The sequence below is a fragment of the Myotis myotis genome, unplaced genomic scaffold (genome assembly GCF_014108235.1).
Source record: "Myotis myotis isolate mMyoMyo1 unplaced genomic scaffold, mMyoMyo1.p scaffold_m19_p_1, whole genome shotgun sequence".
NCBI classification, from domain to species: domain Eukaryota; kingdom Metazoa; phylum Chordata; class Mammalia; order Chiroptera; family Vespertilionidae; genus Myotis; species Myotis myotis.
Window position 1 is genome coordinate 134,236,235 of NW_023416313.1, and position 13,613 is coordinate 134,249,847.

At 40.0% G+C, this 13,613-nt stretch overlaps 2 protein-coding genes across 9 annotated transcripts in view; both read right to left on the reverse strand.

Annotated features, from left to right (window-relative positions):
• The window catches only part of MIPOL1 (mirror-image polydactyly 1), a 365,567-nt gene that overhangs the window by 85,827 nt on the left and 266,127 nt on the right, over positions 1-13,613 (reverse strand). The window lies entirely within an intron of this gene.
• Positions 3,688-4,080, reverse strand: LOC118677662 (peptidyl-prolyl cis-trans isomerase A-like). The gene has a single exon (XM_036352936.1). The coding sequence runs from the start codon at positions 4,078-4,080 to the stop codon at positions 3,688-3,690; it is 393 nt and encodes a 130-aa protein (XP_036208829.1).

Genomic DNA, 13,613 nt, shown 5'->3' on the forward strand with positions numbered 1-13,613 from the left:
CTCTCTGACACCGCCTTATTAGATTTAAGAATGCCATGCTGGAAAAGATTTAAAATCTTTTATGAGAAGAGTCTACAAAGGAAGACCAATTTGAATCATTTTGAACCAGTTAATGGAAGCAGAAAAAGAAGAGTAATGCCTTAAAAGTTTTGAAGAGATGAATGTTTTACATTTGAATTATATATTCAGAAAACTCTACCATCTACCCTTTTTTTTGGGGGGGGGGGTAGTGGGGGTAGTTACTTGAACAGGGAATAAAGACGAAAGAATCCGAGAAACAGTAAAACCAACCCAGTAGAGTGGTAGAGAGAAATCCTGGATGACAGCTCTGCAGCAGCCTAGAGGGCAGCAATAGGTCCAGCTTATGGCAGGAGTATAGAGGGCTCTGCTGCAAAAGGGAATGACATAAAACAGAAAATAAGAGTGACAAGATGGGAAAAGCTGAAATAATAAAGCACACGATCCAAGAAAAAGAAAGGTAATTAGAAATTTCAGACAGGATGAAACAACTGTACAAGAAAGTCATGGCTCAAATTAGAAAGACAAAATATGGTATGACTGCAAGTATTTGATGGAGAAGAAAAAATCCTTTTGTCTCAATCCAAAAAACATTCTCTTTTGGCACAGGGGCTGACAAACTCAATCCGAAAAAAAGAACTATAAATCTTGAATACCATATGGCCAGCATGGTCAATAATGTTGCTTCCTATTTTTTCAAAGAGAAAATTTTTAATTCTTAACATCAACATGTATATAAAGCAGAAAAATTTCATTAGTAATTCCACTGAAGGACAGGTAGAGAAAAGAGAAAATAAAATTCAAATTCTCTACATTCAACTTGTTGAACACTTCTTACAACAATAAGAGTTCTTTAAATAATCTGTGTTTGCTATTTCAGTGTTTTCCAGAAGTCTGCATTTTGTCAGAGCTTATACGACACACATAATTACTTAAAATATAACCTAAGTGTATGTAGTCTTATTTGAGTATTTTGACAAGTATTGGTGGATTATCTTTGTCAAAGATTTTTTTTCCATTTTTAAAATTGATATATCAATTGAGATGAAAAGAAAATGGAATGGAGCTATTAATTCTTAGAAATGACTTTGACATGGCGAAAATTTCAGCAACTTGTCTGATCAAGTACTAATGTATGGAATGTAAAAAATACTCCTCAGGTGACAGAAGAAAGAATGTGATCTCGCTGCTATTCCTTTTTTTGTTGGCATAAACCAACAGAAATTATTTTACAGTGATCTTTGAGAATGTCATATATGAGATAAAAAATGTTAAAGTTAGGTAAATATAAATACCTAAAGAACTTAAACTTGAAGATATAAAGGACCATGTCTGCCATGGAATTTGAACACAGTATATATATTTATTAACAAGTATTAAAGCAAAAACTATGAGTGATGTTCATACATGTGAAAGAATACTGATTTTGAAATTTGAGGTCCTGTTATTCTTTTAGTATAATTAATAGTGCAAAGGAAGACTTTCAGTTCTCTAAGATCCCTTTAGGAAGTTTTATACCCTTGATTAACCATACGCTACTGATTTTAAAAGGCAACAGCACAATAAACAATATTAACTTCCTTGTAAAGATTTTAAGTCTATTTAATCTGTAAGAAAGAAAGTGAACTATTGAGACTGAAAGCTGCTAATGATTTTGCTAGTTGTTATTAACATGTATTTATTGGTAAATCAATCATTTAAGAAAAAAGTCAATAGTTTAGTCAAATTAAAAGAATTTTCCTGAGAAGGAAGATGGCTGCCGACGGGAAGGCAGACAGCAAGATAGTGCGTGAGTGAGAGAATGAAGGGAGAGTGTGTGGTCGCACGGGGAGAGTTTGTGAGTTGAGGGACAGCTATACTCCGGGGGACTGTGGGGGATTGCCGGACAGGGTTCCCCTGACCGGGAAGCCTCCACTGCTGCTGGGATCCCTCCCGGAGCGACCGGCTCTGACTCTGAGACCGCACCATCTTGAAGGGGAGAGTGGATGTTGTCCGAAGCCTGAAAATCCCGGGAATCTACAACAATGGCACCCAGCATACAGCTGCGAACCCGGGAACACTGGGCCCCAAGCGGCGCGAGCACGCAGATTCAGAGGAGCTCTGCACCCCTGTACTGAAAGGTCAGATTTCACCTGGGATGAGGTGAGGTCTGTGGTCTGGGCAGGAGAGAGAAACACACATGGCCGGAGCTGGAGGATCCAGGGAAGTCTGTGCCCAGAAAACTCCACGGCCATTGGGGCTGGCATGATCCAGGAATGTGGAAGAGGAGCCACAGGGCTGCTAACAGAAGGGAACTCTAAAAAGCAACCCATAGCTGAACTGGGTGCAAAAGGGCGGCCGAAAAGTGCTAACAGCGTGCCGCTGCTTAGACCCAAGGGGAAAAGACTGCACAGACTTGCTCCGCAGCGCCGGAGTTCACGCACTTACTCTGGCTCTTTTCTCTCTCTCTTTTTTTCCCCTCTTTAAATCTTTGCTTTTGATTACTAAGCCCAATACATAGGATCAGCCAATTGGGGACACTCTAGGAAACTGCAGGGGAAAGTTGTTTTTGTGGAACCTGGGGATCAGAGCGGGGGAGTAACTATCAGAGAACCAGCTCTGGGGTAACCCATTCCCCCAAACCACTATTAAGTGCCACAGGGAAAACAAAATCTAAACACTAGCTAGAGAGGACCTAAAGACACGGAGGTCAATCCAGAAACACTGCCACCCAGAGGTTGAATCACAAATTGACTCCTGTGTAAACACAAATAAAGGAGCATAAGAAACAAAGAAGTACGGCCTGCTTGAAAATCAGGACTGTGGCCTACAACACTGAGGAGCAGTGGAACGCAGGGAACTTCAATACTGTCCTGACTAGGAAACAGGTGTGCCAAACAGAACAGTAGAGGAAGTGAATGACCTTCACTGCTGCACATTTTTATTTTTATTTCATCTTTTACTTAAGAAACTAAATTTATTTTCCTCAGTTGATTTTACCTTTTTAATTATTACATGTTTATTTTTAATCAGTATTATTACTACTACTATTTTACCTTTTCTTTAAAAAAGTGTCATTTTATTGTATATTTTATTTTGGGATTAGTGTTCTACATTCTATTTTCATCTTTCCTTTAGCATCATTTTACTCTATCTCAACTTTACCTTTATGCCAACACTCTCTTCCTCACTTTTCCCCTTTTGTTGTCCTGTTTCTTTTACCTTATTCCTGCTTTAGATTTTCCCTATTCCTTCTTTTTACCCCCTGTTAAAATTTCACCCTACTTATATATCTAATTTCTAATCCCCTGATCTAAGTCCATACACACCTCACTCTTCTCTTTCTTCACCATCCACATTTTTTTCTCTCGGTCCTTTTGTTGTTGTTTGCTTGATTGTTGATTATATCATTTTTTTATGCTTGTTTGAGAGATTGTTTCACTTTTTCTTTTTGTTTTGTATTTTGCTTCTGTTTTCCCTTGCCTTGCTTGATATTAGTTGTTGTTTGTAGTTTGCATTCATCTCTAGGTATTTGTAGCTGGCATTTGTTGGGATTAGTGGCTGTTCTATTGGAGTTTTCTCCCCATATAAATAGTTTTTCCCCTCTTCTTGGAGTGATCTACTTGCTGGTCTTGCCATTCCTAGACACAAGCGCTCCATGGCTGTAACAATATCCATGCCTTCCTTCACCTAGCCGAAGACCAAATGCTTGCCATCCAACCACTCAGTCTTGGAAGTGCAGATGAGAAACTGGGAGCCGTTTGTGTTCGGTCCAGCATTTGCCATGGACAAGATGCCAGGACCTGTATGTTTCAGGACAAAGTTCTCATCCTCAAATTTCTCCCCATAGATGGACTTGCCACCTGTGCCATTGTGGCTTGTGAAGTCACCACCCTGGCACATAAATCCCAGAATAATTCTGTGAAAGCAGGAACCTTTATAACCAATTCCCTTCTCCCCAGTGGTCAGAGCACAGAAGTTTTCTGCCGTCTTTGGAACTTTGTCTGCAAACAGCTCGAAGGAGACATGGCAAAGGGGTTTGCCATCAGCAGTGATGTCGAAGTAAACTGTGGGGTTCACCATGGCTGGTCATGGACGGCTTTGGGGTGGCGGCGTCTGCAAAGCCATATTTTGTGCCTTTAAATCAATGCAGGAGAGAGAGAACTACATAACCAGACACCCGGAGAAGAGAGTTTATGGGGAGACAAAGAAACAGCCCTCATATGAAAGAAAAGGAGGCATCACCAGAAAAGGAAATAAACGAAATGGAGGCTAGCAACCTGTCATAGAAAGAATTCATAGAAAAGGTCATAAGGTGGATAAAAGAATGGAAGACAAATTCAAAAATATGTGTAAGAACCAAGAGGAAATGAAGAAGAACCAAGAAGAAATGAAAAATGACATTGCTGCTATAAAGAACTCAATAGAAAGCATCAACAGTAGACGAGAAGAAGCAGAGGACCACACTAGTGAGCTAGAAGACAAGGCAGGAAAAAATACCAAAACAGAGCAACATCTAGAAAAAAAAATTAAAAAGCAGGAGGAGAGCCTAAGAGAACTTTGGGACAACACGAAACAAACATCCACATAATAGGGGTGCCAGAAGGAGAGGAAACTGAGCAAGGAATAGAAAACAAGTTTGAAGAAATAATGATAGAAAACTTCTCTGATATAGGGAAGAAAAAACTCACACAAATCCAAGAAGCTCACAGAGTCCCAAACAAAATGAACCTGAAAAGACTAATGTCAAGGCACATAATAATTAAATTGGCAAACACCAATGACAAAGTAAGAATCTTAAAAGCGGCCAGAGAGAGACGGAAAGCTACCTACAAAGGATCCTCCATCAGACTAGAGACTGAGTTCTCAACAGAAACACATCAGGCAAGAAGGGAATGGAGTGAAAAATACAAAGTCATGCAAAGGAAGGGTCTGAATCCAAGAACACTGTACCCAGCAAAGTTGTCAATCAAAATTGAGGGTGAAATCAGAAGCTTCACAGATAAAAAAGGACTAAGGGAGTTTATTACCGCCAAACCAACAATGCAGAAAATGCTAAAGGGTCTGCTATAAAAAGAAGAAATAGGAAACGAAGAAGGAACAGAGGGGTAAAGAATAAAAATGGCGAGAAACAAGTAACTATGAATAATAACTTTAAATGTTAATGGATTAAATGCCCCATCAAAAGACATAGGGTAACTGAGTGGATAAGAAAACATGACCCATATATCTGCTGTCTACAGGAAATCCACCTCAGAAAAAAAGATGCACACAGACTGATGGTGACGGGATGGGAAAAGGTTTTTCAGGCAAATGGAAATGAATAAAAAGCTGGGGTAGCAATACTTATATCTGACAAATTAGATCTCAAAGTGAAGGCCATAACAAGAGATAAGGAAGGACACTTCACAATACTAAAGGGAGCAATCCAACAAGAAAATATAACTCTGGTAAACATATACGCACCCAACACAGGAGCACCCAAATACATAAAAAAAATTCTGGAGGATATCAAGGGAGAGATTGACAGCAACACAGTCACAGTAGGGGACTTTAACACCCCACTATCACCATTGGACAAATCCTCTAAACAAAAACTCAGCAAAGAAACATCAATCCTAAATGACTCACTAGATTAAATGGAATTAATTGACATCTTCAGAACATTTCACCCCAAAACCACAGAATATACATTCTTCTCAAGAGCACATGGGTTATTTTCAAAGTTAGACCATATATTGGGTCACAGGCAAAGTCTCTTCAAATTCATGAAGATAGAAATCATATCAAACATCTCAGATCACAATGGCATAAAACTAGAAATCAACAACAAGAAAAACAATCCAAAAAAAAAAAATCAAACACATGGAGACTAAATAGCATGCTATTACACAATCACTGGGTTACCAGAGAGATCAAAGAAGAAATAAAAACCATTGTGGCAACAAACGACAATGAAAACGCAACAATCCAAAATCTATGGGACACAATGAAAGCAGTCTTGAGAGGGAAGTTCATAGCTCTACAAGCCTACTGCAAAAAAACAAGAAACAATGGTAATAAATTACCTAACCCTACAACTCAAAGAGTTAGAAAGAGAGCAACAAGAATAGCCCAGTGTAAGCAGAAGGAAGGAAAGAATAAAAATCAGAGTGGAGATAAATGACTTAGAGACCAAAAAAACAATACAAAAGATCAACAAAACCAAGAGCTGGTTCTTTGAAAGCATAAACAAGATCGATGAACCTCTAGCCAGGCTCACCAAGAAGCAAAGAGAGAGGACCCAATAAACAAAATCAGAAATGAAAGAGGAGAAATAACAACAGACCCAACAGAAATACAAATGATTGTTAAAATATACTATGAACAACTCTATTCCAACAAACTGGATAACCTGGAGGAAATGAACATATTCCTAGAAAAATACAACCTTCCAAAACTCAATCAGGAAGAATCTAAAAATCTCAATAGGCCAATAGCTACAGAAGAAATTGAAATAGTAATCAAAATGCTTCCAGCAAACAGGGAGAAACCAAGATGGCGGCATAGGTAAACACCGGAGATTGCTGCCTCACACAACCACTTCAAAAATACAACTAAAAGACATACTGGACATCATCCAGAACCACAGGAAGGTTGGCTGAGTGGAAATTCTACAACTAGAAGGAAAGAGAAAAGCATACCGACACTCAGAGGAGGTACGGAAGTAAAATACAAAGGTGTGGAGGTGCATGCGGAGAGGGCAGGCGGCTGAGGACATGATTGACTTTTTCAAGCGGGAGGGAGTCTCAGGCTCTGAGCTCCAGTTCCGGGCGAGTCTCTGGGGACCCAGATTCATACGGGAGAAATGGGACTGTCTGGCATCCGTCGGAACTCAAGGGCAGCTTTCTCTCGGAGGCACTAACAGCAATTGCCGGGGCCTCTGAGGACAGGACTGAGAGCAGCCATATTGCTCACCCAGCCTGCCCTGTTGATCCCCTGGGATTCCGCCCCACCCAAGCCCTGCATGGAGGCTTTTGCATATGAAAGGCCAGACCCTTTGTAATATGAAAATTACTTAACAAACTGCAGCTGCCCCAAGGCCCCAGGGCAACTTGCATTGCTTTACAGCTGGCTTCTGCTGGGTAGCCTCAGGCAGAGGCTAGATTAGCACGTCCTTAGAGATCCAAGAGCCAGTGTACCCAGTGGTCAGAGTGGGAACATCTAATTACAACTCCTCAGATCTATAAGGGACACACTCAGGGGGAAGACTCAGTGAGCACCAAAGCCCCACTGAAGCAAGTCTTGCCTCATAAGGGTGTCTTCAGCACAGAAGTTCTCCCACCGTAGACACAGCTGATTCTCACAGCCAATTGGCCTGGAGGTCAAATCCTCCCAGAGTTACCTACAACAATCAAGGCTTAACTACAACAAGACTGTGCACAAAGCCCACAAGGGGGTGCACCAAGAGTGTCTACCTCAGGTAATTGGGGAGGCTGAGCCACTGGGCCCTATAGGACACTTAGCACAGAAAGCCACTCTATCGACACAGCAAAGCATAAAAGAATGCTGAGACAAAGAAACAGGACACAAATGACAGAAATGGAGGAAAGCAAACTACTGGATATAGAGTGCAAAACCACACTTTTAAGGTTTTTCAAGAATTTTCTAGAAACCCGTGATAAACTTAATGAGACCCTCAAGAAATCTAGTGAGACCCTCGATGTTGTGATAAAGGACCAACTAGAAATTAAGCATACATGGACTGAAATAAAGAATATTATACAGACTCCCAACAACAGACCAGAGGATCGCAAGAATCAAGTCAAAGATTTGAAATACGAAGAAGCAAAAAACACCCAACCGGAAAAGCAAAATGAAAAAAGGTTCCAAAAATACGAAGATAGTGTAAGGAGCCTCTGGGACAGCTTCAAGTGTACCAACATCAGAATTATAGGAGTGACAGAAGAAGAGAGAGAGCAAGATATTTAAAACCTATTTGAAGAAATAATGACAGAAAACTTCCCCTACCTGGTCAAAGAAATAGACTTACAAGTCCAGGAAGCGCAGAGAACCCCAAACAAAAGGAATCCAAAGAGGACCACATCAAGACACATCATAATTAAAATGCCGAGAGCAAAAGACAAAGAGAGAATCCTAAAAGCAGCCAGAGAAAGTCAGTTACCTACAAGGGAGTACCCATACAACTGTCAGCTGATTTCTCAACAGAAACTTGGCAGGCCAGAAGGGAGTGGCAAGAAATATTCAAAGTGATGAATACCAAGAACCTACAACCAAGATTACTTTATCCAGCAAAACTATCATTCAGAATTGAAGGTAAGATAAAGAGCTTCACAGATAAGAAAAAGGTAAAGGAGTTCATCACCACCAAACCAGTATTATATGAAATGCTGAAAGGTATTCTTTAAGAAGAGGAAGAAGGAAAAGGTAAAGATACAAAGTATGAACAACAAATACACATCTATCAACAAGTGAATCTAAAAATCAAGTGAATAAATAATCTGATGAACAGAATGAACTGGTGATTGTAATAGAATCAGGGACATAGAAAGGGAATGGACTGACTATTCTTGGGGAGGAAAGAGGTGTGGGGGGTGCGGGAAGAGATTCAACAATAATCGTGCACCTATGGATGAGGACAGTGGGTGGGAAATGAGGGCGGAGGGTGCGGTGGGAACTGGGTGGAGGGGAGTTATGGGGGGAAAAAAGAAAAACCAATGTAATAATGTGAACAATAAAGATTTAATTAAAAAAAATAAATAAAAGATCCACTAAAAAAATAAAAAAAAAAGCTTCCAGCAAATAAAAGCCCGGGACCAGACAGCTTCACAGGGGAGTTTTAACAAACATTCAAGGAAGAACTAAAACCTATCCTCCTCAGACTACTACAAAAAATTCAAGAGGAAGGAACACTTCCAAGCTCATTCTATGAAGCCAGCATCACCCTAATACCAAAATCAGGTAAAGACAACACAATGAAAGAGAATTACAGGCCAATATCCCTCATGAACATAGATGCCAAAATCCTCAACAAAATCTTAGCAAACAGGATCCAGCAGTACATCAGAAAGATCATACACCATGACCAAGTAGGATTTATCCCCAGAGATGCAAGGATGGTACAATAGCCACAAATCAATAAACGTGATACATCACATAAACATATTGAGAGATAAAAACCACATAGTCATATCAATTGATGCAGAAAAAGCATTTGACAAAATCCAACACCCATTTTTTATGAAAACATTCAGCAAGGTGGGAATAGAAGGATCATACCTCAACATAATAAAAGCCATATATGACAAACCCACAGCCAACATCATACTCAATGGGCAAAAACTATTTCCTCTAAGAACAGGAACAATACAGGGATGCCCACTCTCACCACTCCTGTTTGACTTAATACTGAAAGTATTAGCTATTGTGATTAGACAAGAAGAAGAAATAAAAGGCATCCAAATTGGAAAAGAAGAAGTAAAACTGTCATTATTTGCAGATGACATGATAGTGTACATAAAAAACCCTAAAGACTCCATCAAAAAACTATTAGAGTTAATAAATGAATCCTGCAATGTAGCAGGATACAAAATTAATGGCAAGAAATCTATGGCATTTCTATACAATAGTGAACTTACAGAAAGAGAGACTAAAAAAGCAATCCCATTTACCATCACACCAACAAAATTAAGATACCTAGAAATAAACTTAGCTAAGAAGGTAAAAGACCTATACGCGGAAAACTACAGGACACTGAAAAAAGAGATTGAGGAAGACATAAACAGATGGAAGAACATACCATGTTCATGGATTGGTAGAATCAACATTATTAAAATATCTATACTACCCAAGGCAATCTATAGATTCAATGCATTCCCCATTATAATACCAACGGCATATTTCACAGACCTAGAAATAACTCTCCAAAAATTCATCTGGAACAAAAAAAGACCCCAAATAGCCACAGCAATCCCGAGAACGAAGAACAAAGTAGGTGGGATCTCAATACCAGATTTTAAGCTGCATTACAATGCCACTGTTCTCAAAACAGCCTGGTACTGGCACAAGAACAGACATATAGATCAATGGAATAGAACAGAGAACCCAGATATTTACCCGAACCACTATGATCAATTAATATTTGACAAAGGAAGCATGAACATACAATGGAGTCAAGACAGTCTCTTCAATAAATGGTGTTGGAAAAACTGGACAGATACATGCAAAAAAATTAAACTAGACCACCAACTTACACCATACACAAAAATAAACTCCAAATGGATAAAGGAATTAAACATAAGACAGGAAACTATAAAAATACTAGCGGAATCCACAGGCAGCAAAATTTCAGACATATGCAGGAGCAATTTCTTTACCGATCCCGATCCTACAGCAATAGAAACTAAAGAGAAAATAAACAAAGGGACTACATCAAAAGAAAAAGCTTTTGCATAGCAAAAGAAACCATCGACAAAACAACAAGAAAGCCCAATATATGGGAGAACATATTTGCAAATATTATCACTGATAAAGGTTTAATCTCCAACATTTACAGGGAACTCATACAGCTTAATAAAAGGAAGATAAATGATCCAATCAAAAAGTGGGTAACGGACCTAAATAGATACTTTTCAAAAGAGGACATACAGAAGGAAGGTCAAGAGACATATGAAAACATGCTCAAAGTCCCTAATTATCCGAGAGATGCAAATAAAAATGACAATGCGGGTCCATCTCACACCTGCCAGAATGGCAATCATCAACAAATCAACAAATGACAAGTGCTGGCGAGGATGCGGAGAAAAAGGAAACCCCGTGCACTGCTGGTGGGAATGCAGACTGGTGCAGTCACTGTGAAGAACAGTATGGAGTTTCCTCAAAAAACTAAAAATGGAACTGCCATTTGACCCAGTAATCCCACTTCTAGGAATATATCCCAAGAAACTAGAAAGACCAATCAGAAAGGATATATGCACCCCTATGTTCATAGCAGCACAATTCACCATAGCTAAGATTTGGAAATAGGCTAAGTGCCCATCAGCAGATGAGTGGATCAGAAAACCATGGTACATCTACACAATGGAATACTATGCTGCTATAAAAAAGTGGAATTCTTACCATTTTCAGCAACAAATGGTAAGAACTGGAGAGCATTATGCTAAGTGAAATAAGCCAGGGAATGAAAGAAAAATACCACATGATCTCACTCATTTGTGGAAGATAAAGAACATTATAACATGATGAACAAAAAGATAGATACAGAGGCAGTAAAGCATCGAACAGACTGTCAAATTACAGGGGGAAGGCTGGGGAGTGTTGGGGAGGGGTGAAAGAGATCAAAGAAAGGACTTGTATGCATGCATATAAGCACAACCAATGGACACAAGACACTGGGGGTGGGGTGGGATGAGGGCATGCGACAAGGAGTAGGGGAGGCTGGGGGAAGGTCAATCGGGGGAAAAATGAGATATATGTACTACTATGTGTAATACTTTAAACAATAAAACTTTTTAAAAAAGAATTTTCCTACACAATAGCACTTATTTATAGTAACATTAATTAAAAATAATGTAATTTCCTGCAGGTGACTCAGTACGCACTTTATAGATAAACAACATGATATTAGAACTTAGAAAAAGCAGTGTCAAACTAAGCAGCATAAACAAGACACCCCGATTCACATTCTTGTTTCAGAGTATGTGTTGCCCTCTGCAATACTTCTCCAGTCCTACATCAGCCCACACTGGCTACTGCTGCTATTGCTATGGTAAAGGCTGTCCCCCTTCAAAGGAAGGGGTGCAAGTATGGAAGAATCATAAAGGGCAACTGGACCTAGCTGGGATTTTCTTTCTGTTGTAGTGATTAAAGTAATGACATGAAACATGTTTTGAGAAGCATTTTGTTTTCTGATACACTTTTTTTTGGTTTTCTTTTTAAGAGCATATCCAGTTTGCAACCATGTGATGAGGGAGGTATTCTATTTCTTTAAAAAATCTCTCTATATAAAGCCAAGCGACCGGGATGCTAGAACAACTAGAACCACCGAGTGACCGGAATGACCGGTTGCTATGATGCACTGTGGCCGGCCAATCAGCCTGATCAGGGGGCGGCCTCTCCCTGGCTGGCCCCATGCAGATTGGGGCAGAGAGGGCTGGTCTATCTCCTGTGGCCCCTCCCCATGGCTGGCCTCCCACACCCTGATTGTCCCCAATCGGCTCACCCACCGCACCCCAGCAGGCCAACTGCCCATGGCCCCTCTCCCTGGCTGGCCCCACCCATAATCGCCCCCCCCCCCCGATTGGGGGCAGGGCTGGCCAGCTAACCACTCGCCTGGTCCCTTTAGCCCCCATTGGGGCTGGCCGGCTGGACTCCACCCATGCACGAATTTGTGCACCAGGCTTCTAGTCCTAGATAATAAAAGGCTAATATGCAAATTGACCAAACAGTGGAATGACCAGTTGCTATGACTGGCACTGTCCGCCAGGGGGCAGACACTCAATGCAGGAGCTGCCCCCTGGTGTTCAGTGTGCTCCCACAGGGGGAGTGCCGCTCAGCCAGAAGCCGGGCTCAAGACAGGTGAGCACAGTGGTGGTGGTGGAAGCCTCTCCTGCCTCTGCAGCAGCGCTAAGGCTGTCCGACTGTAGGCTTAGGCCCACCCAGTGCATGAATTTTGTGCACTGGGCCTCTAGTTGTTTTATAAAATCAGTCATTAGGAGTCCTGAACTCTGCCTCCAAATCTTGCTCTTCTGTGTCAATGGTCAAGTCAACTTACCCCTTTAGTTCATCGACCAACATTAATCACTGTCTATACACCCATATATTGATAAGATAGGTACCAACATCTTTTAACTTCTTTGAGCAAAATAGTTGCATTATGCCATTATTATAATAATTATTATTATTAATGCTCACCTGAGGACATGTTTATTGATTTTAGAGAGAGAAGAAGGGAGAGAGAGAAACATCAATCAGCTATGTCCCAACCAGGGATGAAACCCAAAACTGAACTGGGAATTTAATCCACAACCTTTGGTGTATGGCACATTTTGCTCATATTATTTTAAAAAGATATCTTACTGGAATTAAATATTTGGGTAAATGAATATGTCATATTGACTCTAGCTGCCAGTAAAATGCAAATTAGCTGCATCAACAAATGGTACTGATTATCCACAGGCACATATCATTGTTCTCTTCTTGTTACTCTACTTAACATGTTCTTGTTCTCACAGCTTCCAATACCTACAACTGCAACGACACAAAGAAATATCTCTAAAATGATTAATTATTTCAGTACACACATAAGTATATCTGGAAGCTATAACTAGAAAGCTACCTGGACTGATACAGTGAAATCAGGGCACCAGAATCTGTCTAATTAGGTTATTATTTTAAATTAAAACTAAAACAAAGTTTTAGCATCTCCTATCATCTGAACAGTATATATTATATCAGATGCTGGAATAAAAATTAAAATTAAAATAAGACAAAGTCTCTGTTAAGGTAATTCTTTATGAATGATGTGAGATTAGGGTTAATGTTAATTTTTTACATAATTATCCAGTTTTTCTATCACTATTTGTTGAATAGACTTTCCTTTTCCCTATGAAATGACC

Bases quoted from the DNA above. Each gene is read 5' to 3' on its own strand.
- LOC118677662 (XM_036352936.1), bottom strand. From the start codon at position 4,080: ATGGTGAACCCCACAGTTTACTTCGACATCACTGCTGATGGCAAACCC.